This window comes from Asterias amurensis, chromosome 12 (genome assembly GCF_032118995.1).
Source record: "Asterias amurensis chromosome 12, ASM3211899v1".
NCBI lineage: Eukaryota > Metazoa > Echinodermata > Asteroidea > Forcipulatida > Asteriidae > Asterias > Asterias amurensis.
In genome coordinates, this window is record NC_092659.1 from 3,122,553 (window position 1) to 3,150,540 (window position 27,988).

Genomic DNA, 27,988 nt, shown 5'->3' on the forward strand with positions numbered 1-27,988 from the left:
GCATGAAATGATTTTTATATATTTGTAATACATCCCCCAAAACAACAAATATAAATCGTTTTCACCATAGTTATGAATAAGATGCGTTTAACAATGCTTATTGTTTGTGTGTTTTGGAATCAATAATTTTTGTGAAAAGCGTGACCGTGTTTGCTAGAGGACATCGTACTTTACGTTGTCTAACAATTTATTTTCACGCAAGACGTTTTTTTACGCACGCATTGGATTTGTGTTGTTATGGTTTTTTCCAGCTTGAAACAAGTGCTTTTGCTGTGATATAAAACCATACCTAATTTAAACTCATAGTCGACGCACGGAAGCAGTCAGGACAGCTTATCGTTTCAGCAACCTTTTCAAGAATAGGCTTCGTGTTTATAAGTAATTGGCCTTGTTGTCTGACTGACGACTGTTGGAGTTACCTGAAGTCGGCGGACAACAATGGGTCGTGGATTTTGTTTTGCTACCGGCATGACCGGCAACAACTGCTGTCACTGTCAGTGTCAAAGATAGAGTCAAGACTTTGGCTTCGGTTTTTACCGCAACTACAACAGAGCGACGGGCCGACATTCACGGACGGAGCACCGGCAAACAGCTGAGACTACCTTTTTTTTGCTAGACAACAACTGCCATTCACACAACCAGAGACCATGGAAAGATAGGAGATTTTTTTAACTGAAGTCCGAACACATTGAAATCGCAGTTCTCTTTTTGTTGGTCAAGGCGTTTCATCACAAAAGTGAGTTCAGATATTGTCAATATTATTGTCAAAACTTTGATTGAAAATTAATTTCATTTCTCTAGTGCATAGTTCATGTTGAACAATTTCTACCTCCATGGTAAAATGGTTGAAAACTGTCACAATATAAAATATGATTATTTTTTTGTCGTTGAGAATATGATTTTAAATTATGGTTACTAATTATATTTATAATTTATAAATCATTTTTCCAATCTTATCTTACAATAGTTTTAACTTACAATTGCTTTACTCTTTTTTGACAACTTTTACTTTTTTAGGCAGTCAGATATTAAATTCCACAATTTTTATGATTTTATAATCTGATTTTTTTTCCATGACTAAAATAATTCTGCATGTAAATATTTTGTGAATTTGTATTTCCATAAGGTTTATCGCGAATAGCAAAATATCAAGAGAGGGCGCTGTTGAACCCACACAAAGGTACAGGCGTTGCATGCGCGAGTTGTAGAAACTGCATAGAAACTGCCCCATATTCCTTCCCACAATGCATTGCGTTTCTGAATCGCGATTGCCATTTATTTTATACATATAAGTTGACAATGAAAACATTATCCTTTGACAATGAAAACATTAGAATGCGTTCTCTCTGCGTTGTGATCTCTATCGTTTACGTTAGGCTACAGCATGTACAGTGTGACCCGGCCTTAAAGCCATTGGACACTTTCGGTAAACAGTGTTGTCCAAAGGCCCACACTTTGTGTACCACAACTTATATATAAAATAACAAACCTGTGAAAATTTAGGCTCAATCGAATCGGTCATCGGAAGAAAATTATGGGAAAACCCTACCTTGTTTTCGCACGTTTCGCCGTGTCATGACATGTGTTTACTTTAAAACCGTAATTCTCGTAGTCGAGAATTGATAATTGTTTTAATGTTTTCACAAAAATTAAAGCATTTCATGAAATAATATTTCAAGAGAAGTCTTTTACCATTACCAAGTTATTTGTAAATCTGCGAACTTTTTTTTTTTCTGTTCCTTCCGAAAGTGTATTTATGGCTTATAGAATTTCTCTTTCTCAATCCTGTTTCAGCTTGTAAAGATGGAGATGCTTATAATGGCCTCGGGAGGCCTTAAATCCATCGCGTCTACGCTGGGATACATGGACGGCGATCAGTACATCTTGTCAGAATACTGTGAAGGTAAATTTAATGCTCCTTTCGGGGATCTACATCTATTCAACTTCTTAAAGACAGTGGACACCTTTGGTAATTGTCAAAGACCAGTCTTCTCACTTGGTGTATCTCAACATTAAATGCTTTTTTAATAACAAACCTGTGAAAATTTGGTCGTCCAAGTTGCGAGATAATAATGAAAGAAAAAAAGACCCTTGTCATACCGTTTAGAGCAAGGGTCATTCGAAGTTGTGTGCTTTCAGATGCTTGATTTGGAGACCTCATAATCTAATCTGAGGTCTCAAAGTAAAATTCGTTGAATATTACTTCTTTCTCAAAGACTACGTTTCTTCATTCTGACAGAGGGAGTGGGTTCTCACAATGTTTTATACTAGCGGTACCAACCTCTCCCCAATACTTGTTACCAAGTAACGTTTTATGCTAATAATTATTTTGAGTAATTACCAACTGTTTCCACTGATAGGATGCTGCTGCAGACGGTGGGATAGTTCAGACTTTTATCTGAATTCAGACTTTCTTGGTGGTCAAGATGTTTTAACAATTGTAATGAGTAATTACCAACCAACAATAGTGTCCATTGCCTTTAAAGATTAAAATTAGTTTGACAAACTTGTATTGATTTCACATCAACCTGGGCACTTAACATATGATTAAAAAGTTTTGTAGCATTTAATATGCCTCCTACCAATAATATAATTTAGCTTTGGGGTACACACTGCACTCTTTTTTTTTTTTTTTTTTAAAAAGATCACAAAAGTTTGACTCGTTAGATTGTGTCCACCATGTCAACCTTTAAGTGGCTTAACACGTCGCTGATTGTAACTTCCTGCGACTGCATACTGATTAATTTATTTTGCTCGAATGGAAGATCTACAGTACGATGATGAATTTATTTAAAACATTGTGCACGTGAACTCGAAACACGTTGTCTCTTGATTTGATGAGAGAGCAAAGAAAGAGAAATAAATTGACACCCACAAAAAAAAAAAATCGCTGGAAAAGGGAAGCTGTATTTTAAATAAAAGAGGTTTTTTTCATGAGGCATGGTTTTGAACTCAAGTGTTCGGAAAAAACTTCCTAAGCAATATGGCTTAACCTGTGAGGGCAGAGATGGTTCTTGTGATTGATTTAGCCAAGTAGAGCATATTAATGTTGCACAAGCTGCATACTCCCCACCGGGGAGCTGAGATGGTTTAAGGAGTGATTTAAGGCCCAGTGACCAGGGGTAATAATGTGAAGCGCTTTGGGACGCCCTCCGGGTGTGAAAAGCGCTATATAAAAACGGGTTATTATTATTGTTATTATATTTTTTGGATACCGAAATTTTGTGGATACCGAAATTACTGTTACACAACTTCACCACACACACACAGCGCACATTGCACATCGTAAGCATTACCCAGTAAGATTTCAAGTTATAAAAATAAAAGCTGAAATTACTTAAATTACTGGATATTTTGTGGATACTGAAATTACTGTTACACAACTTTGCCACACACACAGTGCCCAGTGCACATCATAAGCATACGTACCCAGTAAGATTTCAAGTTATAGGCCTGAAAACTGAAATTACTTGATATTTTGATATTTTGTTGATACTGAAATTACTGTTATACACAACTTCACCACACACACATAGTACATACACAGTGCACATCATCATGTAAGCATTACTCAGTAAGATTTCAAGTTATGAAAACTGAAATTAATTTATATTTTGATATTTTGTGGATACTGAAATCCCTGTTACACAACATCACCACACACACACAGTACATACACAGTGCACATCATACGTAATGTATATAAACATACCCAATAAGATTTCAAGTTATGAAAGCTGAAATTAACATAAAGTGTCCTAGATTGTGCAATGGTTATGTATACAATTGTACGTGCACAAAGTGAAGGGTGAACAACCTTTTAGTTACGAAAGCTTAATCAACGCTTAGGTAACAGTGGTCAATGATCATTAGCGTTTTATTTTTGTTCTGGTTTGTTTATTTGATTATCACATTGGTGCCAGTACATGATAACAACGTATCAAATTTATTAATTTTAACACATGTGCACATTTAGGTAAAACAAGAATTTACTAGACAAATATCCACCAAAATTAACAATAAAACATGCATAAATTTTAAAAGTGTGAAAAAAGAGAAAAAACACACAAAATAGTTTTTGACGATAATAAGACATAGTATAGCAATAACAAGAAATAAAGGCCCTCCCCCCCCCAAAAAAAAAGTCATGCAATTTTGTTTATCTTTATACTTTAGAACACCTCAAAGAGCTTAAAAGAGATGCTCCGTTTTGTTTTTGGAGGAATGCAATGTTAAGTCCATTTTGGATTTGATCTGCCATTTAGGTTAAATGTCAAAGAGCTGCTCTTAAAGCAGAAAAATATTGCCTAACATTTTCCTGCTACATGTAAGCACAAGAAAGCTGGATACCAGCTACATTTGGTAATACTAAGTAAAATGTTTTTTCAGCTGATAACTTTTTCTGGTAAGCGTAATTTTGTTGTGCTTAGCAACTTTGTGTGTCAAATGAGCTGCTCTAACAGCAGAAAATATTGCTTACATTTTTCTACTAAGCGCAGCTAAGCTGGATACCAGTTACATTTTGTAAATGTAAAATGGTATTTTTTAAGCTGATTTAACTTTATTCTGGTAAGCGTAATTTTGTTGTGCTTAGCTACTTTGTATGTGTACATATTGTACATGATGCTTTATAAAGCAGCTCTTTGGAATAGGGCTCTGGTCATGTTTTATTCAAGCATACAATAAAGCATTTCATAAAGATTTATGAAATGCTTTATTGTATGCTTTATGAATTTGGGCCCTGATTTATCCCGTTCTCCTCCCATGTTGTTTTTACAGATGTACTTGAGGAGATGCTGGAAAGTCTCAAACATGAGAACAAGGTGACAAGACCAGTTCGGCTCAACATTGGCAGCTCCACGGTCCTTGAATCGGTGAGTGGTCTCTCAATAAGTAAGCTGATTTCACCGTTCTCTTCGAGAGTAACGGATTTAGTTTAAACACATGTCATGACACGGCGAAATGTACAGAAACAAGGGTGGGTTTTCCTGGGTTTTTTTCTCCCGACTCCGATGACCGATTGAGCCTAAATTTTCACAGGTTTGTTATTTTATATATAAGTTGTGGGCCTATGGATAATGCTGTTTACAGATGTTGTGCGATTGCCTGAAACAAACAAATACAGTTGAAAAACCCCACAGACATGGATTTAAACATGGGTGATCGATTTGTTTTAAAACTAACTTTTGTTCCTCTTTTCCTTTCTTATTAGGATTTATTACACATTCTCTCAGCTGCAGAAGATGATCTTGAAGTCTTTCGATCAGTCCTCAAGTAAGTCAAACACTTAAAAGAACCCATTTACCCCTGGGTGGATCGAAGCAAATTTATAGTAAAGTGTCTTTCTCAGGGACACGAGTGTCACGACCGGGATTCGAACCCACACTCTGCTGAACAGAAACAGCAGAGCTTGAGTTAGGTGCACTTCAGGCTGAGTTGTAGTGAATCGCGCATTGGTCAGGCTAAGCTTGGGCGATATCGATTTATTTTATTCACGATATATCGCCGACAATATATCGCGATATTCAATATAATCGCGATTAATTAAATTTGACATCATCAGTCTTCAAACTCCCAGTGAAAGTTGTAGAAGATACATTCATAGCATAAGAGAGGTGTTCTAATGACCTATTCTTCTGGATTTACTCCAAACCTACATGTATGGGGTGCATGATGTGTCGGCTAGAAAATACATCCCGATATTGCGATATTTAATCGATCGCGGTATATCGATATTTCGATAAAAACCAATTCGATCCGATATCGAAATCGTTTCCAAGTTAGTATTGCGATATTCGATAATATCGTGATATCGCCCAAGCTTAGGTCAGGCGATTTAAATCTTGATGCGCGATCTTAAAAAGACACAGTTTTAGGCCTCAGCGATGACTATAAACTGTGTCGCGCGTCAAGATTTCCAACGGGCAACCATCGCGCGCCCAACTATAAACCGGCCTTTATCTGCTTGGACACGACACCCATTATTATTATTATTATCTTAACAGATTGTTAGTGAACCTCTCCATGCCCCTGGAGCTAATACTACCTGTGCATCCCAACATGACCAAGACAGACTGGCAGCAACGTCACACACTCCAGGCCATGCTCCTCACTATCAAGAAACATTTCATCCAAGAGAAGCCTGTACGGGCCATCATCGAGCAGATGAGCACCCAACTGGAACACGTAAGTTGTCCTCCTCTGTCTGTCCTAAAGGATTTGGGTACTTTATGTGACACAAAACACAATGTCCACAGATTTACATTAAACTTACACCTTTTGAAGATAATGATAGTAGAAAGCATGTTATACCTTAAAATAAGTTTGGGTCCAGTGACGCTCCTGGCGCTGTAACATACGGTATTTCCAGCCAGTTGTTGGACTAAGTTTTGAAGATATAAGACCTAATTCTGATAGCACCATGTAATGCTTAACAAGATGCTGTGGCGCAATTTGCTGCCGATCGGACCAGGAACACCGGGGCGAACCCCTTCTCTTTTCGATAAGTGCACTGGGTTCTTTTACATGTGTTACATAACACATGGGACCAATGGCTTAACGTCCCATCCGAAGGACGAAGCAATGGCTAAGTGTCTTGCTTAAGGACACAAGTGTCACGGCTGGGGATTCAAACCCACAATCTGCTGATCAGAAACACCAGAGTTTGAATTCGGTGCTCTTAACCGCTCGGCCATGACACTTCCACGTATAAAGCGTATTCTGGTATCATTTTATTGAAATTTTTTATAATGTATTCTGGTATTGTTGTTTTCAGCATGGGACGTATCGAATGGACAAAGACTCCATGGTCTTAATGAACGACTGCTTGGTGTTAATACGCAATATTCTTCATATCGAGGAAAACGCAGGAGAGGAAAGCAATTGTATAATAGTCAGGTAGGTTTATGTGTTTTAGTTTTGTGTTTATTGAAGTACGTAACACCTTTGGTATTTGTCACAGACCAGGGGTCAATTTCACAAAGAGTTAGGACTTGTCTTATCTCGAGTTAGGACGAGTAAACTTAGGATTAGTCTTAAGGTCTGCATGCTACAGTGCAGGGTTGGGACTCGTCCTAAGTCCTAATATTAATCTTAAGTTAGGTCAGAGGGACTCCTGTGTGTAAGGAGGCAGTTTTCACAGACAACTTTAGAGGCAATTGACGGCACTGCTTACAAAAAAAAAGACTTTTTGTTTTCTTCGAGTACTTGAACCAGTTAAAAAAAAAAATTACTCCATCTTATTTTGTTGTTGTTTTTCTCTATTTTTGTAGGCACATGCTGGATAACAAGATTGGATACGTTATTCACAGTATGCTCGACAGAGACGAAGCCGTGAGTTTTTTAACTTATCTTTATAGTTTAAAGGAACATTACAGAATTGTTTTTTGATAACAAAATAGTTGCTATACATAAACAGACAAACCTGTAGAAGTTTGAGATCAATCGACACTTATATCCCTGAGCAAGACGCTTATTTATAATTGCTTTTCATCCATTTGTATAGACGATGTGACCTCTGACGTCACACAAAAACCATAACATGATTCGCGCGCATACCGCCGGGCAAAACCTTTGTGTTTTGGCAGCCAGCTAGAAAGTGTACGCAATCTTACTGTGACTGCGCAACTCAGTGCCCGGCGAAACATGACGTATACAGTGTTTTGTCAACAGAGGGCAGTTTGAATGTAAACATAGGTCACATCGTCTATATGGGGGGCGAATATTATGGTTCTTGTGGTTGAAATAGCGTAGTGCTTCATATTTGCCAGCAAAGGCTGTACATCTACACTCCCAAGGGAGCTGATGTGGTTTAAGGAATGAAATAAATTGCCCAGCGGCCAGGGGTAGTAATGATGTTGATTGAAGTGCAGTGATAATTTCTTCGGATTTGGGCTAGATACAAGAGATGCTATTGCTGCTTATTCATAGTGCATCTCATTTTCGATTCTACCGTTTTGATTTCCCAACAGACCTTTGGTAAAATCCTCTTTAAAGTTGAACTAATCAAGTTCCGTATTTTCCATATGTGCACATGTGTACATTGTACATGTATTCATTCAGAGTTTTAATAAGTGAGAGGGATATCCGACAAAATCTAGTTTGCAAGTCAGTGTGTGGGGAAAAAAAGCAATTTTAATTTAGACAGGCTTTGATATCAGGGCTTACATTTGCAGGGAAACCTACATCTCTGCAGTGCTTGAAATGTTTACAGGACCAATTTTATTTTCCCAAGACCAGCATCAAAATTGATAATAATAATTGCTTTTAATTTTGTTATTCGCCTATCGGCAGGTAATTGGCATGATACGCTAGCATGCACATTTTTATTATTATTAATGGTTTATTTTATTCAACAATTTAAAAAAAAAACGACACTGGCAGTAAAAAAACTGAATTGCTGTCTTAAATTTACAATTTGACAGTTAATACAAAAAAAAAAAAAGTCAAATATAATTTGACTATACAACCCTAAAAACATTAAATTGCACAAATGACACAAGACCCCTAAAATAAAGTAACAGAGCAAAAGACTCAGAAAAGCACAAAAAACATAAAAATCACAGAAGAGTGTTTGACAACAGTAAATCAAAATCAAAAGTAAGGACAGCAAAAATAAACAAACACTTGAATGAGAACCTCGATGAGAAGTGTTAGGTTTACCTAATTCTTGACATCCATACACTTGATTGACCTTTTGTTACCCAAGTATTCTTATCAGTTTGGTCATGTAATGTAATGTAAGGTGCGTCAGAATCACAGGTGTTCTAAGGCATATCAGTTTCCATGTTGTGACTCAAAGTCTTGGTAATAAAAACGTAGCGCACGTATACCTGTATATACACTTATATGTTTTGCAGGTATGCGTAGTAAAATTACAAATGTTAAGATAATTATGTGGTAAATAGGGTTTTATATATTTACTTTATTGTTATATAATAACAATAAATCATTTTCTATTTCCATTGTCTATTTGGAACACTTTCTGATTGACAACAGTGTGCCAGCTGTTGATTTCACCAAACTGTTAAAACTTCGGATTATAGGACTTACATGTAGGATAAGTTTTTAAGTTCCTTAACCATATAACAGAGACTCTGTTATGCCACCAAGATCAATCTTAGCTCTCTGTGAAATCAGCCGTCGATTTCACAAAACTCTTCCTAACTTAAGACTAATCTTAGGACTTAGGGCGAGTCCCAACCCTGCACTGTAGCATGCAGACCTCAAGATTAATCCTAAGTTAGGACGAGTAACTCGTCCTAACTCGAGATAAGACGAGTCCTAACTCTTAGTGAAATCGACGGCAGGCACATGAGGTCTATGCTTTTTCAAGGTTAAGGGATTTTTAGGGTTTAAAAAAAAGTTGTTTTTTGTTTCTCACAGGAAACATGGATTGCTCCGATGGTGCAGGTTATTCGACTGATGTTAAGGGATCAGGTAAAATAGTGTGTAAAAAGAAATGAACAAAAAAATGATAAATGCATAACTTGACAGAAATTTCCAGAATGGATTGTACAATGATACTTCAGGCCTTTTGAGTTTTTTTCCCGATCTCAGAATTCTTGCAATGGTTTACAAGGTGGTTTGGCACAATGTGCAGACGATTATGATCAACAACCTAATAATATTAATTAAAAGTGGCTTCTTTTGTAGTGCTAATATCCACCATTCAGGCACTTTTGACATTGAGGATTTACATGTACCTGTAAGGTATTTTTGAAGTACGTTTTGGAAATAAAAAGACCGATTCCTTTACATAGCAACATGTAATTGTTGTGGCACAATCTGCAGCCAATCAAACCAGGATTGCCGGGGTGACCCCTTCACTTCACGATAGGTGAACTGGGTTGTTATACATGCATTACACAACACATGGGACCCACGGTTTTACGTCCCTTCTGAAGGACACAGCATAAATGGTTGCCTCTTAATAACCAGCTCAGCTTGGTGTAACAAAATATATGAATGGGAAAGAAAATTTGTGATTAAACTGTTATAAGACCATTTAAGAAGTTTTGTGAATTTTTGTTTATACTTAATATAATTCATTCCTCTCCATCTACAACAGACGTCTCAAGACTTGGTCAAACAGGCGGTCAAACTCTACGAGAAAGGAACACTGTTCACAACCGACGACCCGAAACAAACTCCTGAAGAAAAACAGGACGTTGAGGTCGGGGACAAACCATCTCCCTGGACGTCCATATGGGAGAAGGGTCCTTCTGGGCTCCGGCGTAGCTCTCTCTTCCTGCTTCCACCGATAGCGGGAGCCCAAGTCGCGAGTGACAGCGGATGCGACTCTGGCTGCAACGTCCTCTCCGATTTTGAGAGAAGCTCCATGGCAGGTGGAAGTTCGTCGTCCAAATCGGAGCAGGACTTAAAGGGAAACATTTATCTGACACAGTCTGCTGTCGATGAGAAGTCCTCGAGCAGTGGCTGCGACTCATCGTCATATACCTCGCAGTCCTCTGGCGATTCACCATCCCGGAGTGTTTCTCCGAAGCAAGATATGTCATCATCTTCAGACATCTCAACGCCTTCAGAATCTTCATTAACATCTGATGCGTCACCACCTCAAGACGTATCGCCACCAGAAGATGGATCACTGTCGCCAGGTGCTTCCCTCTCACCAGAAGCTTCCACGTCACCCTGTTCAGTTTCCTCGCTTTTATCTGAGCCTTCCGGGTATCAAGATTCTCCTGGGGGTTCTCCAGCTGGAATATCCCTCCAAGGTACCCCTTGGACTGTCTCCTGTAATATCGGGTCCCCACGATGCACAGAGGCGCCGTTGGAAAGGACCGTGGGAGATGCGCCTGACTTGACGAGGGATGGAGAGACGTCGGAAAACCCTTGCAGAACCTCTCCGAGTCCGAAAGGAAGTCCTGCAAGCCAAATGTTTGAAGAGGTAATTGTAATCTTGACTGAGATTTGTTGTTACTTTGCATTCACCTATCTTACCTAATTTTGGTTGTCACTTGAAACCTTTTTAAAATAAAATCTTGGTTGTGCTTTTTTTCTTTTGCAGGATGATAGCTATAGTAGGGCGTCTGGCAATGGCTCAACTTTCAGCGGATCATCTGAGAATGGGTCTTCCTCTAGTGGATCATCGGAGACTGGATCATTCACTAGCTCTACCGTAGTGTCAGAGGTCACTCGTCAGAAGGAAGCCCTAAAGTAAGCCTTTTGATATACAATTGAGCTGTAGAATGTGCTCTGCAGAGTGTAGAATGTTTGTTTTGTCAAGGGGTCGATTTCTCAAAGAGTTAGGACTCGTCTTATCTCAAGTAACTCGTCTTAACTTAGGGTTAATCTTAAGGTCTGCATGCTACAGTGCATGTTTGGGACTCGTCCTAATTCCTAAGATTAGTCTTAAGTTCGGAAGAGTTTTGTGAAATGGAAGTCGCCAGACACACAAGGCCTGAAGGCCACTCCAAGGTGTGGGCTTAAACAGGGTTACCCCCTTAGCAGTCCATACGGATGTAGGCTTGGGTATCATCCATCAGAAGCCTGGCTGTAGAGCAGAAAGCATTGAGTTCCCTGTGGTTCTGAACATCAGCACAACACATGTTGTAGTTCTGGAGGACCATGCATACAAGTGTCTGCAGACTTAAAGGCAGTTGACACTATTAGTAATTGTCAAAGACTAGCCTTCACAGTTGGTGTATCTCAACATATGCATAAATTAACAAACCTGTGAAAATTTGAGCTCAATCGGTCATCGAACTTGCGAGATAATAATGAAAGAAAAAACACCATTGTCACACGAAGTTGTGTGCGTTTAGATGGTTGATTTTGAGACCTCAAATTCTAAATCTGAGGTCTTGAAATCAAATTTGTGGAAAATGACTTCTTTCTCGAAAACTATGGCACTTCAGAGGGAGCCGTTTCTCACAATGTTTTGTACCATCAACCTCTCCCCATTACTCGTCACCAAGAAAGGTTTTATGCTAATAATTATTTTGAGTAATTACCAATAGTGTCCACTGCCTTTAACCTGATTGTACATGATGTAACAGTCAATGTGTGTTGCATGCTACAAGTCACACAAACTGCATTCTGCAGCCATAGGTAAAATACTCTGCAGACTCCACCAAATGCAGATTATATTCTGCTGCCAAGGAAGACACTTCAATGTAGCAGAATGTTTTCTCATATTCGACTGAAACTAGTTCCCTAGCACATTATGTAAGATAACTCATAAAGAAGTCAAGCTGGAAAATCTTCTTTCCAGTCTGTAGACTGCAAAACTTGGTTGGTTCTGTAGCCTTTAAGAATGTATTCTGCAGTGTATATAATGACACATTTTCTTTTTTCAGGAATCTGCTCTGCAAGTTTGCTATTCGTTTCTGTCAACACGGACTGAACCGATGTATTATTTTGTGCCAGGTGAGACAAATCTTATAAATTTTTTCACAGAACTAGTGGGAAAGTACAGAGTGTACAGTGCTTACACACATCAGTGTATAAGATTAAAACCAAAATTAATGTTCTTTATCCTCCGTGCAAATTCAACATCTGTTCGACATAATGACTTATTAAATCTGGAATGGTTTCTGAAAATCTTCTCCAACAACAGGATAACATGCTGCAGCATTTGAACGACTGTTACGTCCTTTGGTGTATGTCCTACTTCCTGCCGTTCTCCACTCTACCATGTATCAGCTACAACGACGTCAGGTGAATAAACTCTACACAATTACAACAGCATACCAACCCTCCCTAACTCTTACAGAAAGTTCCCTGGAAAATATACCAATCATTCCATTTGCCGATAAACAACTTTTACAATCTCCCGTTTGATGAATGTAGTTCTACAAATCTCCCTGGTTGTTGGTTGTGCAAAAACCTCCCTGATTGCAAGACGCAAATGTTGGCATCTCTGTTAAAACCAAAGGCATTAGGCAAAAATAAATCCGTCAAGTGTAAAATTACAGCTCCGTAATCAATGATCCAAAATGTACTCCTTCAAGTTTTAGTAGTTTCATGTTTTCAAGGGGTTTGTGAAAATTTTGTCTATCTGCAGTTGTTTTAAATTTATCAGCATGTTTATTTGCTTCTTGTTTTACATCCTTCTAACTGTAGAGCATCTTGAGGCGGATTCCGGCTCTATATAAAAACTGGACATTTTTCTTAATTAATGTTACTCCTTCGCCCTTCTCCCTGTTTTTGATCTCCAGGCATAATCTGTCCTCGATGGTCGTAACATACCTCATCTACATCACCCTGAACACCTGGGAGAGCTTTACCATGGCAACCAACAATGCCAGCGACAGCAAGTCAAATATCCTCTTCAGAAGGTTGGTCTACCATTCTTAATCAATTCTCAATAAAAAAAATGTTTATCATAATTCATACTTTGTATGATATCCAAGCATTTGTCTTGTAAGGATTTTGGTAAGGGACCAACTAAAGGCAGTGGACACCAATGGTAATTACTCAAAATAATTGTTAGCATAAAAACTTACTTGGTAATGAGTAATGGGGAGAGGTCGATAGTATAAAACATTGTGAGAAACAGCTCCCTCTGAAGTAACGTAGTTTTCGAGAAAGAAGTAATTTTCCACCAATTTGATTTCGAGGCCTCAGAATAAGATTTTGAGGTCTCGAAATCAAGCATCTGAAAGCACACAACTTCGTGTGACAAGGGTGTTTTTTCTTCCATTATTATCTCGCAACTTCGACAACCAAATTGAGTTAAAATTTTCACAGGTTTGTGTTTTTGTGCATATGTCGAGATACACCAAGTGAGAAGACTGGTCTTTGACAATTACCAATAGTGTCCACTGTCTTTTTAAGAACTCACTCTGTGGCAGTGAAATCAAAAACGAGAAGTCCCCTTGATCCACTAAAGCTAATTTCCTACCTCCCCCAGGTAGTACGTGTAGTTTATAAGCAGTCTACCAAATTCCCAACTTCGAAAGGAATAATAACACAACAAGTTCTCAAAAAAAATTCTACACAGTAAAGTAGATCTGTACACATTGTGTTACTGCAAACTGAGTATACATTAATATTTTCTTAGATCTGAAATTTTTCTCGAAGAATTTATTGGCGGACATGAAGTGAATTTCAGGGGAAGAAAGATGCAGGTCATGTCTGGCTCTAAATTGTGTGTCTACACAGAAAGTCTGTAGACCCTCAACCCTCCTACTATGTGACCAATTAATATTATCAATTCAAGTTGCCTGGCACTGATATTGTCGTGTCATTTATTACAGATTGTACCTACTGGTCGCCAGTCTAAGACAGATTCTGACGACGGCGCGTCGGTTCAGTGAGCAGGATTTACAGCCTGATGAAAAAGAGCATCTGCACATTTTTATCAGTAAGTAGTTCTGTCATGGAACCTTTGCAGTAATGTTTTCCCGAAACTGATTTTTTTGTCTTACGAAAGAATTTTAAGGTGTTACTTGTAGTCACTCATGTAAACTGATTACTTACAACTTCATTAGTCGTAATAACTCAACGTCCATTCACGCACATTAAACTGATTATCATACTTATAATTCTGTCACATAATCTCAACTTACACACAATCTTGTTTTGTTTTTTTCCTCATATTTTTTTTTTATATGCAAACAAGGGTAAGAGCCAATGAAGCTCATGTTACTCACAGTTACATTTGTTACCCATTTCTCAGCTTCTTTGTTACATTACCATGTTACACACAGGTATGTTAGCGGTACTCAGTTATTTAGTAACATTACCATGTTACTCACAGTTACAGTTACTCATTACCATGTTACATTCAGTTATATTACAATTACTCCTACTTTGTTACATTACCATGTTACTCACAGTTATGTTACAGTGACTCATTACTTGTTACATTACCATGTTACATACAGATATGTTACCATTACTCAGTTACTTTGTTACATTACCATGTTACTCACAGTTATGTTACAGTGACTCATTACTTGTTACATTACCATGTTACTCACAGTTATGTTACAGTGACTCATTACTTGTTACATTACCATGTTACATACAGATATGTTACCATTACTCAGTTACTTTGTTACATTACCAAGTTACTCACAGTTATGTTACAGTGACTCATTACTTGTTACATTACCATGTTACATACAGATATGTTACCATTACTCAGTTACTTTGTTACATTACCAAGTTACTCACAGTTATGTTACAGTGACTCATTACTTGTTACATTACCATGTTACATACAGATATGTTACCATTACTCAGTTACTTTGTTACATTACCAAGTTACTCACAGTTATGTTACAGTGACTCATTACTTGTTACATTACCATGTTACTCACAGTTATGTTACAGTGACTCATTACTTGTTACATTACCATGTTACATACAGATATGTTACCATTACTCAGTTACTTTGTTACATTACCATGTTACTCACAGTTATGTTACAGTGACTCATTACTTGTTACATTACCATGTTACATACAGATATGTTACCATTACTCAGTTACTTTGTTACATTACCAAGTTACTCACAGTTATGTTACAGTGACTCATTACTTGTTACATTACCATGTTACATACAGATATGTTACCATTACTCAGTTACTTTGTTACATTACCAAGTTACTCACAGTTATGTTACTGTGACTCATTACCCTGTTACTTTGTTACAATGTTACCATTACTCGTTACTCGCATTACTCAGTTTTTGAGATGTTAAACCTTCCCCCCTGATCCCGTTTTTCAGAATGCCTGTGCCAGCTCGTTGGAATCCGAAAACTCTATGTGCTGCTCCTGCGCAAATTCCGCCCCAAGAATGAGTCCATCCAGTACTTGAGGGCGCTAGTCGTCAGTAACGACGAGTTGCTGCGTATCATTTCCAGCCAGGACGCCTATGCCATTCCAGGGATCAATCACATCAATTGTGAAGAGCATGTCAGACGGTAAGTGCTGAGGGAGTTAGAATTGAGGGAATGCTTTTTGAGTCCTTATTCAAAGACATTCAAATATTCGCCAAATGTTTAGAAAATTTCTTTCAATAGAAACACTTTTGCTTTCAGAACCACAAAAATTATTTTGAGTAATTACTAATAGTGTCCAGTGTCTTAAAATTGTTTCCTCTGCGGAGCTTGTTAGGCTCAGATCATAGAGTTATATATTTAGAACTAGAGGGCGCATCGGTGATGCTTCTTGCACAAACGCGACGGCACCGCAAGGAGACACGCGCGACATTCTGCACGTGCGTTGAATATGAAGTACACGTTGGAATTTGTGTTCATTGAACGCTGACGCGATGCTGTTTTGTTAACTTACAAAACGGCGGCACAAATGCTATGCCGGTTTTGTCAACTTAGAAAATGGCCGCCTGCGCGCATGCCGGGGTGCGTATATAGGCCAGTGCACCCTCTAGTTCTTATATATAACTCTACGGCTCAGATGTCATGATTTACATTATTATCGATAATTTCTTGTCTCACTATAAGGCTCGCAAGTCGCCAGGTTCTCCTGACGTACAACGAGCTGCTGCAGAAGTTTAACAGCAACACTAGGGAAGAGAACGAGGCCGTCTTTACTCTGATGTACCACACGGCGGTCGATCTGAACAACCCCAAGCTGGTTTACCAGCTGCCGATCCTAGACACCTTCGCTGACCTCTGGGAGCAAGGTCCAAAAGACTGCATCTCACAGGTAATAATAATAATTAATAATGATAATAATCTTTTTTTTAAATCGCGCTTTACAGACCTCGAAGCCGAAGGGCATCTCAAAATGCTTCCAACATCATTACCCCTGGTCATTGGGCCATTAAATTCATTCCTTAAACCATCTCAGCTCCTTGGGGAGTATAAAGCCTGTGCAACCATCTCTGCCCTCACATGTACCCATTTACCCCTTGCTCAGGGACACAAGTGTCACGACTGAGACTCAAACCCACACTCTGCTGAACAGAAACACTATAGAGCATGGTGTTCGTATCCACTCGGCCACGACACCCATCAGCCACTCACTATCACTTGTAACTCTTTGAAACAATTCTGATTATGTTCAGATATTAAAAAATTTTTTTTTTTTTTTAAACTTTCCTTGAATTTAACCAATCTGAACAAAGATATTGACAAAATAGGGACACCGCCAATATAGGGCTAGATAGCTCAGTTGGTAGAGCGCCGGCACGTTAATCCGGAGGTCGTTGGTTCGAATCCCACTCTAGTCAATTCTTTGTTCAACCCCCAAAAATCATTTAACCAATCTTGTGATTTATTTTATTATTTTACAGAGTTCTTGGAATCTGATCGATTACATCGTGGGTCGGTTTACAGAGAGCAGTCGAAACAACCCGGACATCTTCCTCAATCAAACCATGACGACGTCCAGCAGAAAAAGGTACGACTATTTCCTTCATGCGTAGAAGCCGCAGCTTATACCCCGTTCACACAGCTCTACGACCTTACGAAGATCATGCCGATCACCCTGATCCATAAATCGTATCAAGTCGGGAAAAACTCACCGTCAAAATCAAGCAATTTGGCAAATTAAAGACAACTGTACTTCTTCTACGTAAAAAAACGTATGAATGGGGTATTGTCTGACTTTCAAAGATTCAAACAAATCTCATTTCTGTTTTTTCCCCCTTGTTTTGCTGTCCTGTTCCTGTTAAAGAGCTATTTTATAGCGAGAGTCAATGTAGATATATATTTTTTTAATATCATATTTGCCGGTTATAAACAGTTCAATATTTATGTTCCTGTTCACAGAATGTATGTAGAGTTAACATCAGAGGATACATGTGTGTCGGAGGATGAGTTTTCATGCCTAGCGGTGAGTAGCCATTCCTTTGTAATGATAAAGACATCTATTCCTTCCTCTTTGTGTAAAAAAAAATAATTTTGGATATACAATCCCAATGATTACCAACAATGTTTCCATTTGTTGCATTATTTCTAGTTACTGGTATTCAGCTGTTGTTTGCTTATCCTGAAAATCACATGGAAATTTGGTTGGTAATCCTGTTTTTATCAAAGAAGAAATTTCATGCTAAGCAAATTTTTGTGCTTTGCAGCTCTATGAAATTGGGCCCTGGTGTTTTGTCCCTACCAGAATATTTCTCGAAGGCTAAAATAAAGAAAGGAAAAAAAAAAGAACCTTTGAAGTTTGCGTTGAATTTTTCATAACTTCTGGGGTGTTTTTCCGCCTACAGATGAAACCACCATTATCAAAGAGATTGCGAGATGGTGTATTCATCCACACGATACAGAGCAGTAGCAGCGAAGACGAGTCTGCTGAGAAACACCACGTAAAGAGTAACCTGCAGACATGTATCAAGTCACTCACTATCAAAGGTAAACATTTCGTTCTTGTGTCAAGAGTTGACCAGAACTGTGTATTTAGCAGGCATATTTTTCCTGAAAAATTGTAATTTAATAGCTTGAAAACGTTACTGAAGCCTACTTTATGTGGACATGTAGCCCTTGTACTTTTAGAAAATGTTACTTTTTTTCCCCCAAGAACCAAATATCATGCCTAATGTGAGAGAGTTGCAAGTAAGGCCGAGTAAAAAAAGAAACATGTTTAGCGTCCGGGTTTCTCAAAATAAGGAAGGAGAAGGGGCTTTTTATTTTTTATTTCAAGATGGCTATTCTTTTTAAAATGTCGAATATCCATTGTTTTTTTCTACTGCTCAAACACACAATACATAAATGAAACGTTTTGGTCAAGACATTCAGACAAGACATTCAAATTGTTTTAGCTAAGATCGTTTAAAATAACCTTTTTCATTTAAAAAAAAAAAAGAAGAAACAAAAAAAGAAGGAGGCGGCCTCCAAAAAGGAAGCGGGCGGGGACGCTAAACATGTTTCTTTTTTTACTTGGCCTAAGAAGCCATTTTCAGAGTTATATGGTTATGGAAAAAAATATCAGTTTTAATTCAAAAGAAATTGAAAATCGGAGAAGCATTGCTGTCAGAAGCGTTTCTCAAATTGTATATTTCAGTTGCGGATTATTCTTCCTGCATGGTCATAACTTTTCACAATGTTTCAAAACAATTTTTAAAATGAAACTTTCACAGGTTAGTTTTATTGTACATGTATATTTACATTTATATATGATTAAATTGATCGAACGAATCCAAAATCTAAAGGTATAATGTTACTTTTAATTGTCAGACAGTTTGATTTACATTTGAAGTCTTCATTTTGTTCACACGTAATCCCCAATGCCAGTTGTTCTATAAACAAAAAACTGATGTTGCTTTCTGTTTGCAGGATACAAACCTCAGATTCGTGCCTTGCAGAGTTTGCTTCTAGAGACATGCTATGCCAAGCTTGGTAAGTTCCCCCCTCCCCTACCCCCACCCACTACTGTGTTTTAGCCACGGATGTGATTTCTCTGTTCTTAACTGGAATTCTGGTGTTCTTTTCCCTCACCAAAAAAACAACAAACTTCTGGGTTTTTTGGGGATGTTTTATTTTGTGGCCCCCTCCTCCAAAAGTCCTCGGTCCAACACCATTTATTGAACTCAACCCCCAGACTGATGGATGGTGGTTTTCCGGATGCCATGTAAAGCATGATTAGTTAACTAGTGCAGTCCTCAGTTAAACAGAATCAAACAAAACATGGAGTTGGATTTTGAAGGGGGGGTTGGTTGGGACGGTTTCTTTCACCATATTTATATGATTCAAAACAAACTTGATAAAAAGCAGAATAACTGCCGCATAGTTGTAGAAGATTAACATTTATATTGGTTACATATTAACTCATGTTTTCTTTGCTTTTTCCAGCTTGCCCGAAGACAGAAGTTGTTGAACCACTGGTTTGGCTGAATCACAGTAAGTGTTCACTGACAAATAATCAAATAAACTGGAACGAGCCATTTATGAAGTTCATCGGGGTCAATAATCAGCTAATCCTTTCCGTCAATCAGCTAATCTTTCTTATTTATCTTATGGCATAGACTTGCGTCTGTGGCCGCCTCATCCTCAAATTGCAATGGGGTGCATTATTTATTTATTGTTTACCCTGGGAAAACCTTTCAGTGAGAACACTAATTTTGCCCAGCAGCATCCATTAAAAATTTTTTAATTATAGTTACACTAGAAAAAAAACCTCTACAAAAATAATTTTCTTTCAGTCACCGCTAGACGTTTACCACTCCACTTTGTCACATTGTCTATGGGTACGTTCGTTTGGCTTCCCTGGGTCGACCCCGGTGCGTTTGAATAGCTTTGACGTCACTCGGGTCAGCCCCTAGTGCCCTGCTTGTGGAGTGGGTCACTTGGGGGCAGACCCCAGGTGGATGATGTCACTACGAGAACGGTGGGTGATCGATCGTTTAGCTCTTGTCAGGGGCTCACCCAAGTGAGCACCACGGGATAGACCAAGGGAAGCTAATCGAACGCACCCTATCCAAAGCAGCTTAGAGTAACCTCTATCTTTCTCCTGCATCAACAATTTTTTCCTGGCAATCAGCTAATCTTCCTATCGGTAATCAACTAATCTTTATCGTCAATCCAGCTAATCTTTTCCCGTCAGTACATAGTTGACTAATCTCTCCAAATCTCTCTCCGCAGTCCAAATGAAGTCCGTGCCGCTGTTCACCTACACCCAGGCCGACGAGATGGCGAACAACGACCCCCACTTCCAAGAAGTCTTGCAGCATCTTGGTCTGCATAGTTCTAAGGATTCCCAACACCTGTTCCCGTCCATCCCAGCCTTCTGGACGGCTGAGATGTGCTTCAGCGCTGCCTCCATGCTTGGCGAGATCCAATGCGGTAAGTCTGCACTCTTTTAAATAAAGGGCAGTAAAAATGGAATAGAAAGGGCAGTTAAGACTACCCTTTATCCCCCTATGCTGTCATCCAGCAACTCGCGTTCTTTAATAATAAAAAAAGGTAAATTTGTTCACTGACGGGAATATTTTCTCGGAAATTCCAGAATCATTTTCGTTTGAGAGTACCACTGGCACAAAGAAACCATGATTTGTGGAGACACACTTGCCCCAATCTTGTTCATTATTGTGCTGGACTACGTATTGACCCATGATTTGTGGAGACACACTTGCCCCAATCTCGTTTATTATTGTACTGGACTACATAACGAGGAAATCAACCTCGGATGCAGAGTGACTGGGAATCACACTTAACAAAAAAGACAGTAACAAGGGAACTAAAAGAGAATCTGGATGGGTGCTTTCGCAGAAGTGCTTCAAGGTACGCTGGAGTCAACATAATATGACACATACCAAACTGTATGGCAATGAACCAAAACTATCAACTAAAATACAACAGCATTGTCTGAGCTACGAAGGGCATTCATTCAGACACATCAAAGAACCTTTCTCTCAGCTTATCAACTAGTTATCAAAACATGGAAAAGGGGAAGACACAAAACTTGCGCAGAAGTGCTTCAATGTTCACTGGAGTCAACATAATCTGATAAATACCAAACTGTTTGGCAACAAACCAAAACTATCAACTAAAATACAACAGCATCGTCTGAGACTAGCGGGGCACTCGCACAGAAACATCAAAGAACCTGTCTCTCAGCTTATCAACTGGTTATCAAAACATGGAAAAGGGGAAGACACAAAACTTCCGCAGAAGGGCTTCGATGTACACTGGAGTCAACATAATATGACACATACCAAACTGTTTGGCAATGAACCAAAACTATCCACTAAAATACAACAGCATCATCTGAGACACGCAGGGCATTCATACAGACACATCAAAGAATTTTTCTCTCAGCTTATCAACTGGTTATCAAAATATGGAAAAGGGGAAGACAGAAGCTCATCTATCTGGATGTAGTTGCTAGGGACATCAGGGCGTTTCCAACTGATCCTCCCAACCTAATAAGGGATAGACAAGAATGGGCAAATCTCAACTTGATTCCGACCTCGGTCGACTAGAGAGAGAGAGTATCATGAAAGGCTGTCCCATCGCTTACCTGCCTTACTTTATTGAACAGTGCTGTGAGAAATAACCGCCAGATTTGGCACCTCATGAATTTGGAAATTAATAGTAAGTTTGTGATTTTCACTGCTGCAATTACGGCTTTTTGGATGGTCGTCAAATGCCAAGACTAAACTATTAAGATTTACCATGTGACTGGCCACATTTCTACTGTTTTCCTATTTTTTTTTTACCCTTGGGAAAAAATCTGAAAATGTTGTATTAATAATAACTGAAAAGTCTATTTGAGCCTACACCATTATGTACATGTAAGTCGACCCTTGTACTCAATCAAAAAGTTTCCTCCTTTTTTTCCCAAGGACCAAATATCATGCCTGTGTGAAGACAACCAAATGAGCGCTTACTTTATTTTTTTTTGTCGACCTTTCAGAATGTTGACTTATTTATGTTTGTACCCCCCCCCCCATGTAGATAAACTGAAATTCGCAATGACGCCAGAGGGTGAGCTGATGAGTGAGTACCTGGAGGTCCAGACGCCAGGAATGACAAATGATCCCAGCTGGCCCGAGGATGACGAAGTGGAAGAACAACCCGAAGAGAAACCATCCACTTCAAGGTGAGCTTTCAACTTTTCATTTTATTTGCTAGTCTTGTTGCAAGACGTTTCTCGTTTTCCTTTCACGCACAGCGCGGCCAATTAACCAACAGCGCCGGCACCGACTCACCTGACTTCGTCCACCCACCGCCCCGCGAGGGGTGAACTAAGTCAGGTGAGTCGATGCGGGCGCTGTTGGCAAGTTGGCCGCGCTGTGCGTGAAAGGAAAACGAGAAACGTCTTGCACCAAGACTAGTTATTTGCAAGCAAACATGAAAAATCACATTATAAACTTGCAGATCGAAGATTTATTAGAACAAGCGATTTAATAGTTTTAAGAAGAATACAAAAAAGTACTAAGCAAAGTACTGAGGAACCCGGCCTGGTTGCGGGAAGATACATGTACTGTAGGAAACTACCTCCTGTGGGGATGGTACACAAACCACTTGAAACAAAACAAAAGACAAGAACCCTGGCAGGGAAAGCCAATAGCGACAGAAAGTCACTTTCAAAGTGGCTGACCTTTTGGTTCCAGACAATAACGAGACAAAACACACTATCCACAGGAGGGATACGCATTACCCACCATCCAGTCAAGCCAGGCAACTCAGAAAAAAACCGACAATCATTATTAACCAATCAGAGTCGAGGATAGACCCCTCTTCCAATGGTTTGCCTCCTTTGGCCTCAGTGAGGGCGCTTCTTTGCCTGAGTGCGGGCATTTTGTGGTTGCGTTCGACTAGCTTCCCCGGGGCTCACCCTGGTCAGCCCCTAGTGCCCTGCTTGTGGAACGGGTCACTTGGGGCTGGCCCGAGGTGCATGACGTCACAGATTCCATACCTTTCACCTAGGTAGCAGTTATTAGCAGGACAGATTATATTACTACTGATAAGGCTCCCAATTTCCGAAAAATCTACTCTGCGGTAGTAGAATATAAAGCAAGACAAGTTCTCAAAGGAATGTAGTCTACCTGAGAAGTAGATACACACATGGTGTTACCGCAAACCAAACATGCATTGATACCACACCATGGAATGCCTCACATCCGTTATAATAATGTTCTTGTTTATGTTTACCAACAGGCCAATGAACCGCATCTCTACACTTCCGAGGAACATGTGGCTAAGTGTGATCCAGCAACTGAACGCAGACAAAGAAGGGAAAAGCTAGATGGGGGATTGTTGACGTCTGTTTTACCAAACCTAACCCACCGAGACCACTTGAGGGCGCTGTAGTTTAGTGTATAGCAGAGTTGATACTGGGAGAGTTACGACAATTTGCGATAAGAAGCCAGTTTGTTCACCAAGAAATGCATGGGCGAACATGGGGTGCCAGACTAGTCTGCCCATTTGGTTGTGCTGCATTTGGAGAAAACATGGCGTCCAGCAACCACGTGACCAAACAAAATAGGTCCCTTCCATGTCGCAACTCTCTCAGTACACAACTCTGGTGTATAGTATACAACACTTGGATGAGTTGAGCACAGAGTTAAAGACAGTGGACACTATTGGTAATTGTCAAAGACCAGTCTTCTCACGTGGTGTATCTCAACATATGCATATAACAACAAACCTGTGAAAATTTGAGCTCGATTGGTCGTCGCAGTTGCGAGACAACCATGAAAGAAAAAAACACCCTTGTCACACGAAGTTGTGTGCTTTCAGACTTGATTTTGTGACCTCAAATTCTAAACTTGAGGTCTGGAAATCAAATTCGTGGAAAATTACTTCTTTCTCGAAAACTACATCACTTTAGAGGGAGCCGTTTCTCTCAATGTTTTATACTATCAACCTCTCCCCATTACTCGTTACCAAGTGAGGTTTTATGCTTATAATTATTTTGAGTAAGTGCCAATAGAGTCCACTGCATTTAAACATTCAAAAGAAAATGAAGTATTTACTTATTTAATTGAAGTAGTAAAAGGGCTTAAGGTTTTAAATATTTCGGATTTGTGATTGTAACTTTTCACCACTATCTTTGCATTTTAATGAAGAGGTGCAACCAATATGAACTGTGGTAGAAACGACTCGATGTTTCAATCAGTATGCCCTGATCGTCTTCAAGAGAAAAAGAAAAGTCTTGTTAATATAAAAAGGGGGAAACGGTAACCAGTTAAAAGCCATGTTCTTTTAAAAATGTGTTTGCCTAGCATGGAAGGTTTCCCATAGTTTCCCAACCTTGGTTGGGAAAAACTCGGGCTGTGACGATGCAATAGAAAGATCTATTCAAGTTTGATCAAGTTTGATTACACTTAAAATGAAAAAAAAAAAAAAAAATCACATCCCACAATTGGTTAATTTGATTCCAACAAAATCAACACTTTTTTTAATATTTGTGTAGCATCATTACAAGCTGTGGCTATCTGTTTTTTTTTGTATTGTGTTTATAGCTCCCCATAGTTTTAGAACTTTTGTCTACAAACACTTGGGATGTGACGTTGCTATAAAAGGTCTACAGTAACAAAGCTCTGGTTGAAAAACCGTGGACAAAACTCCAGCAAACGTATTATTGAAGTATTACTTTACATTCATTTAAATAAGTTCATCTGGATTGTTGATACTCAAGGTTCGTTTTCCAAACCCAAGAGTACTCCAGAACATTTATGACTTCCAAACCACGCCTACAACACCCTCTACATGTATGTCCACCAAGAACGGGTATAAAAGGCAGTCCAGTATTGGACATGATCACCAGTCTGAAGAAGCTCCTGGTTTAGGAGTGAAACGTAACTAAAATACTATGTAACATCTACGTTATTCTTGGGTTCGAAACACGAACCTCATTTACCAGTATTACAGTATAGTATTGTATATCAGTTAAACTACTTTGGAAGTCTGTAACTGCACTGTAACAAGTTTTACTTTTGTTGGTGAGAACTTGCCATTTTTATGTTATTTTTCTGTAATGATCTGTTTGTTTGCTATTAATGTTGTCTAGAAACCCAAATGGTTTGATTTCAAAGATTATGACATATGTATGAATTTTGTTTGTCCAAAGTCATGGTGTGAACAAATATGAAACTGGAACCAAAAAACCAAATAGCAGAATTTGGAGCGCTAGGGGCGCCAGACATACCAATTAAATTTTCAATTGTTGATGTATTTCCAAGCATTCTCATTATATAACTTGGGGGTTGAACAAAGACAAATTGACTAGAGCAGGATTTGAGATAGCCTGAACGTCTGACGTCATTCTTCATTGCTTGTGAATAACGCCAGATACCGGCTTCAAAAACCGGCGTGTAGTTGTGCTTTGACCTTCCTTTATTTTACATAGATACACACGTGACGACAGGTGGCAGTACTGCATGCTCTGTTTGGGCATGGAAAGCTCATGTCAACTGCATGTATCCAATGTTATCCTTGTATCCAATGGAATCACTGGATCTTGCGGCGTGTTCCTGTCTTTATCCTTGCAGATAAAGACAAGGACCCAGTCTAGATTTGAGACATCTCCCTTTGACCTCAGTGAGGGCACTGTTTTACCTGGCAAGTCTGCCGCCACCTAGAGTCTCAATCCTTTACCCTTATGGCAAGTGTAAATTGATATACATTTTGAGAAATTTTGTGGAGTGACGTGGCCGAGCGGATAAGAGCACCGAACTTGATCTGTGATGTTTATGATCAGCAGAGTGTGGGTTTGAGTCCCAGTCATGACACTTGTGTCCTAAAGCAAGACAATTAACCACAGCTTCAATTTCCGGATGGGATGTAAAGCCATAGGTCCCATATGTTAGGAATGCACATTAACAAAAGCCAGTGCACTTATTGTAAAGAGTTGGGGTTCGCCCCAGCGTTCCTGGTTTGGTTGGCCGCACGTTGTGCCACAGCACATTGTAAACCATTACGTGATGCTTTGTTTAAATGAATAGGTCTCGTACTTCAACACAACCACATCTCTATATATACATTTTAAGAAAACACTGACAGCGCATAGGGACCTCACGGGGGATTGCGCTATAGACGATGTGACCTCTGACGTCACCCGAAAACCATAACATGATTGGCGCGCATACCGCTGGGCAAAACCTTCGTGTTTTGGCAGCCAGCTAGAAAGTGTATGCAATTTTACCATGACTACGCGTCTTTTTGCCCAGCAAAACATGACGTATACAGTGTTTTGTCAACAGAGGGCGGTTTGAATGTAAACATAGGTCACATTGTCTATATACACGTAAGAATGGTTAATTATTATAATTTTTATTTATACATTGTCTGAAGTAAAAATTCGACGAGCAGTTTTTACTCCAAGATAACTGCCTTGTAACTACAAGATTCATTTTTAAGAGATAGACGACCCTAACTTTTGTGATTTTGTAACCAACATGTAATGTTTCAAGTTATTTGAATATTGTCTCAACAATATAATTGGATATTTTCTGAAAAAGTAAAGGCGACAAGATTTCTTTATAATTTTGTGCATTAAAGTATTTAATGGTATGAATATTTATTCGGTCTGTGCGTTTACAAAATTACTGGTTGTCAATCTCTATTCATTTATAGTATTGCTTACATGTCTTCCAATATATTTTTTCTGAATTATTTTTTTTTCCATTGATTAAATAGTTACAGCAAAGAAGTCATTTCAAGAAAAACAAATACATTCATGTCCCAAAATCATGTCACAATACTGAGGTTTGGGAGACGACAAAGCGCCTTTATCTATTTTATAGGATATAGAACCTTATTTAAAGACACTGGACACTATTGTTAGTTGTCTAAGACCAGTCTTCTCATATGCTGTGTCTCAACATATGCATAAAATAACAAACCTCTGAAAGCTCAATCGGTCATCGAAATTGCAAGTTAACAATGAAAGAAAAAAACACCTGTCACACGAAGTTAAGTGCTTTTAGATGCTTGATTTCGAGACCTCAAGTTCTAAATCTGAGGTCTCGAAATCAAATTCGTGGAAAATTACTTCTTTCTCGAAAACTAAGTTACTTCAGAGGGAGCCGTTTCTCACGATGTTTTATACTATCAACCTCTACCCATTACTCGTTACCAAGTAAGGTTTTATGCTAATATTTATTTTGAGCAATTACCAATAGTGTCCACTGCCTTTAAGAACTTTCTCCGTGGTAGTGAAGTTAATAACGATCCTCTATAAGCTAAAACAGTAGTCCCAGCCAATTTTCTACCTTCAGCCCAGACAGTTCTTTTCAGAACCGAGAAGTCTCTAATAAATCTTCCCCGAGGTAGTAGTAAATAAAGCAAGACAGTTCTCTAAAGAGCAAACTCTACCTGGCAAGTAGACACACCCATGGTGCTACTGCAAACCAAATATATTACCTTGTTTATTGTTACTACAAATATTTTACTTTCAATACAGGGTAAACACAATGCTAAATGTAGAGGCAAACTTTGGTTTACAACGACCCCACGATTTCACAAAACTTTTTGTGTGCAAGAACTTGCGTGTCAGTTGTGCAGTTGTAACTATCCAGCAATCTCGGTGGTCTAGTTAGTAAGACACTGCTCTAGATGCGAAGGTTGTGGGTTCGAATCCCATCCGAGTGATATGCCTGTGATTT

General features: G+C 38.9%; 1 protein-coding gene across 1 annotated transcript; it reads left to right on the top strand.

The window, feature by feature from the left end:
- Positions 1 to 197: 197 nt before the first annotated feature.
- Positions 198 to 27,985, top strand: LOC139944828 (protein timeless-like). The gene is made up of 24 exons (XM_071941951.1): positions 198 to 736; positions 1,795 to 1,903; positions 4,780 to 4,874; positions 5,213 to 5,274; positions 6,006 to 6,186; positions 6,776 to 6,897; positions 7,272 to 7,332; positions 9,385 to 9,438; positions 10,070 to 10,906; positions 11,027 to 11,175; positions 12,318 to 12,387; positions 12,578 to 12,678; positions 13,179 to 13,298; positions 14,220 to 14,326; positions 15,698 to 15,893; positions 16,434 to 16,638; positions 17,228 to 17,334; positions 17,706 to 17,769; positions 18,149 to 18,290; positions 19,212 to 19,274; positions 19,728 to 19,775; positions 20,517 to 20,717; positions 22,332 to 22,476; positions 23,538 to 27,985. The coding sequence occupies exons 2-24, from the start codon at positions 1,804 to 1,806 to the stop codon at positions 23,623 to 23,625; spliced, it is 3,318 nt and encodes a 1,105-aa protein (XP_071798052.1). The 5' UTR covers positions 198 to 736; positions 1,795 to 1,803; the 3' UTR covers positions 23,626 to 27,985.
- Positions 27,986 to 27,988: the final 3 nt, after the last annotated feature.

What these genes read in the sequence shown, in the direction of transcription:
- LOC139944828 (XM_071941951.1), top strand. Translation starts at nt 1,804, where the DNA reads ATGGAGATGCTTATAATGGCCTCGGGAGGCCTTAAATCCATCGCGTCT. An exon ending in CAAGCCAAATGTTTGAAGAG is followed by an intron (nt 10,907 to 11,026) that starts GTAATTGTAATC and finishes TTTCTTTTGCAG; the next exon opens with GATGATAGCTATAGTAGGGC. An exon ending in ACGACGTCCAGCAGAAAAAG is followed by an intron (nt 17,335 to 17,705) that starts GTACGACTATTT and finishes TCCTGTTCACAG; the next exon opens with AATGTATGTAGAGTTAACAT.